This window comes from Hyperoodon ampullatus (genome assembly GCF_949752795.1).
Source record: "Hyperoodon ampullatus genome assembly, chromosome: 12".
NCBI lineage: Eukaryota > Metazoa > Chordata > Mammalia > Artiodactyla > Ziphiidae > Hyperoodon > Hyperoodon ampullatus.
In genome coordinates this window covers 8,590,664-8,594,466 of record NC_136925.1, presented here as the reverse complement: position 1 = coordinate 8,594,466, position 3,803 = coordinate 8,590,664, and the positions used below count along the sequence as shown (strand labels likewise).

The following is a 3,803-nucleotide window of genomic DNA, read 5'->3' as shown; positions in this document are numbered from 1 at the left end:
TGTGAGATGACTAAAAGAGACCCCCCGAGACCTGATAGGAGCCTCTTTCAGTAGTTCTGGCAAGGCAGGGTGGTGCCGGGGTGGGGTGGGCAGCTGGACCGGGTACAGGTGCAGGAAGGGCTCAGGTTGGAAGTCAAGGTGACTGGGCTCGAGCAGGGAGTCCTTTTGGGTGCTCAGGCATCAAGGACGGCTTCTAGTTTGGGCCTGAACCACTGGCCCAAATGCTGGTGCCATTCATTTACTGAGCGAGAACGAGAACGGCTGTCTGATGGATGGGCCACATGCCCCCTGCAGAAAATGGCTCCTTGCTAGTTTTTGTCCCTCATTTTTGTTCACTTGCTCCAAAAGATAGTCAACACTTGTTTCTGGTGTGATGCTCGCTCTAAGTACCCTACGTAAATCTCACAACTTCGCATGAGGTCAGATGCTATTATCTTCAGTTTAGAACCTGAGCAGGGACATGGGGTAGGAGGGTGAATGTGGCTAAGGTCATAGGGCCAGAAAGCTCCCTGGGGGATTCATTCCAGCTTGTGAACTACCAGGCTGGTCTCTACTGGGGAAAACTGTAGCCCCCGTTCTCATGGCCTCTCTACCCTCAGGAGTGAGCCCCACGTACGGTAATGCTTCCTCCACCCTAATCCCACTTACCCTTCGGAGGCCAGGGCAGCAATTCTGTAAGTGTGGTGGAGAATTCCAGAGACCATGTCGAGGGGTCTGTGTGAGGTTCTCCTTTCCTGTATACCTATCGGTAAGGCTGACTTTGCTTCACGCTCCAACCTACATAATGTACAGCAGTAGGCTGAGTGCAAATGAGCACCCAGCAGGCTCCAGTTTAGTTTACAAGGCTATGAAACCCTCAGTGCCAGAAGATCACATCTCTCCTAGGTTGCCTGAGTTTTCGGTCAGAGCTGCATCTCAGAACTTGACTCCTAGACTCTTTTCCCTGTTCTCTCCAGACCCTTTTTCCCCCTGTGCTCCGGAACCTCTTTCTAGCCTTAGGGGTTTCACTAAGGGTTAAGCTCCAGGGCCACCTCACCTGTGATGTTATCTCCAACACCTCAACTACACATCAAGACACAACAAGAAACCACTTAAAAGTTTATTCTGTAATTAGCAACCTTGCGGGGAAGGACATGAGGACTTAAAGGCAGAGGCAGAGACCAGAAACCCGCTGGGTGTTCCTTGTCAGGCTGGCGCAGAGCTTGAACCAGACCCCCTGCAGCTCTGGCTGCAGCCTCCTCTCCACCGGTTGGTCTGGCTGCAAACTGGCTTCCCTTCATCCGAGGAGCTAGGTCGAGCGAATTCGTGGCTTCCTCAGGTTGCAGCATCCCTGCACCAGAAAGCCACAGCAGGCAAGTGTGAGGGGGAGAGGGTAAGAGCCTGAACGGTTCTCTGCCTCCTTCCAAGGTTCCTTTTCGGGACCTCCCAGCTAGGCGTCCTGGGCCTGGGATTCTCGGGAACCTCAGAACCTGGGGCCTACTGGGCTCATTCCAACATGGCGGGTGGGGAGGCCCCGCCCCAGGAGGCCAGCCCCGGCCACCTCTCACAGCCTTACTCCAGGGTCCCTAGGACCGAGGGCCGGCACTGCCAAGGAGTCTGGGGCACAGCCTGGACACAGAGGCCTCCCCGGGTGGGTGCTGGCCGAGGTGCTGTTGGTGGTTGCCCGGAGGGGATAGTTAGGGAGGGGTGAGGAGGGCTGCAGGGGAGGGAGCCAGGCCGCCTGCACAGGCAGGTCCAGGGCACCTGGTCATGAGGCCTCTCAACCTGCTTGTGCTGCTGGCGGTGCCGCTAGGCCACGGACTGGAGCATCCACTTGGTCTGGAACTTGCACAAGTAAGAGCCGTAAACCATGACTTCGGCGTCGTCCGAGGTTTCCAGACCCTTCATCTGGAGCATGACTGTGCCCACCTGCTCGACGAATGGGATTCGAGATCCGTCGGGGCCTGTTTAGGTGAGAAGATGAGCGCTCGGGCCCAGGAGGGCCGGGGCACCCGGGTCAGGACTGGGCTCACTCACCGAACACGGCTTCCAGAAGCCCCGTCTGGACCTGGAACACCTCGGGCTCCTTCAAGACTTCGGGAGTCCCCACCCAAGGTGGGATGTCGTTCCGCTTGGGCAGCTTCCCCATCTTCAGGGCGTCGAAACAAAACCCTGCCTGGAGCTGGGACCTAGACTGGGTGGAACGATGCTTCCGGCGGAAAGTTAAGTACCTGGGCGGGCCACGCCCCGCGCCCCTGGCCAACCCGCATCCAGGCCCCGCCCCGCCCCATCCAGGTCCCGCCCCCGGTCCTGCCCGGCAGTTCAATCCCGCACTCGCCACGCCCCGCACGCCGCGCGCCGCCTTGGTCTCCGGTTGACTGTCTAGGGCCCTTCCCAGCCCCACCTCCGGCTCCCGAGCGCGGGTGGGCCCAGCTGTCTCCGAGTTGACTCGGGATCCCACCTGCTTTGACTCGTTTCCTCTGCACCAAAATCCCTTCACCTTGGGAGTGAGTGGGGAGACGGCGCTAGAAACCCTTGTTATTCTAGAAACAGTGGCTGGACCTGAACCTCGGCAAGCAGTACAGGTTTGGGGGTGCGACGGCCACCCAGCTGCCCAATCGAGTCCCTGCCTTCCCCGTTCCAAAGGAGGGTGTGTCTTCCCTTGGCCTAAGGGAGCCGGACCCCGGGACTTCACTGCAGGGCGACCCCTGCAACTTCAGGGATCTGAGGGGTCACTCCGGCCACTTAACAAAGAGGAAAACGAGATTCCGATATTCATTTTCTTCCAGGGTCCTGATGGGGGCTCTGAAGTGCCCCACGGTTCACGTTCCTTGAATCCCCTGAGTCTGGAACTTTGGAATCTACCCGGATTTTGAAGCTCACGTGGCCTACACTATGTGGTCCGGCCTTCAGGCCCTAAACAAACTTGTTTTATTCATTTAAAAAACAGATTGCTGGGCTTCCCTGGTGGTAAAGTGGTTGAGAATCTGCCTGCCAATGTAGAGGTCACGGGTTCGTGCCCCGGTCCGGGAAGATCCCACATGCCGCGGAGCGGCTAGGCCCGTGAGCCATGGCCGCTGAGCCTGCGCGTCCGGAGCCTGTGCTCCGCAACGGGAGAGGCCACAGCAGTGAGAGGCCCGCGTACCGCAAAAAAAAAAAAAACACTCCAAGAGTGAACCTTGATGTAAACTATGGACTTTCTCAGTGCTAATTACATGTCAATGTAGACTCATCTCTTTCTAACAGATTACCTCTCTGGTTGACTGAAAAAAAGAAAATGCACAACGTGAGAGGTGTGAGTTAAGTTTTATTTGGGGCAAATGAGAACTACAGCCCGCGAGACAGCCTCTCAGGTAGCTTTGAGGAACTGCACCAAAGAGGTATTGGAGGAGACAGGATATATAGGAGTTTCTGTTGAAAAAAAAAAAATGTAGCTGAGCATCAGAAGACTACCACTAATAACAAAAAACAGACATCTCACGTTAGCGATATTAGTGCTTTTCTCTGGATCGCAAGATGTAAGAGTCTGGGCTCGCTGGAATTATTCCGTTGAGATGCACCTTACCTGTTGTGAAGTGAAATTTGCATTTCATTGCAAGACAAGAAAAATTTAAACACAAAAAAGTTTCTGTGCCCTTTGGCCTCCTCTCTCCCCTCTGCTCTGCATCTCAGCATCGTGTATCAGCAATATGCATCAGCGGAGCTCCCCCATCTGCAGAAATACCCGCTCAACCATAAAGAGCAACATTCTCCCAAGATCACTGGGACAACTCTTTAAAAGGTAACATTCCTTCTTGATCTCCATAAGGGAGTCACATGGCCTT

At 55.4% G+C, this 3,803-nt stretch overlaps 1 protein-coding gene across 1 annotated transcript; it reads right to left on the bottom strand.

The window, feature by feature from the left end:
* Nucleotides 1-1,788: 1,788 nt before the first annotated feature.
* On the bottom strand, nucleotides 1,789-2,128 carry LOC307061221 (developmental pluripotency-associated 5 protein-like; the record flags this gene model as incomplete). Its single annotated transcript, XM_079716265.1, has 2 exons — nucleotides 1,789-1,943; nucleotides 2,017-2,128. 2 exons carry the CDS (start codon nucleotides 2,126-2,128, stop codon nucleotides 1,789-1,791), a joined length of 267 nt encoding a protein of 88 aa, XP_079572391.1.
* Nucleotides 2,129-3,803: the final 1,675 nt, after the last annotated feature.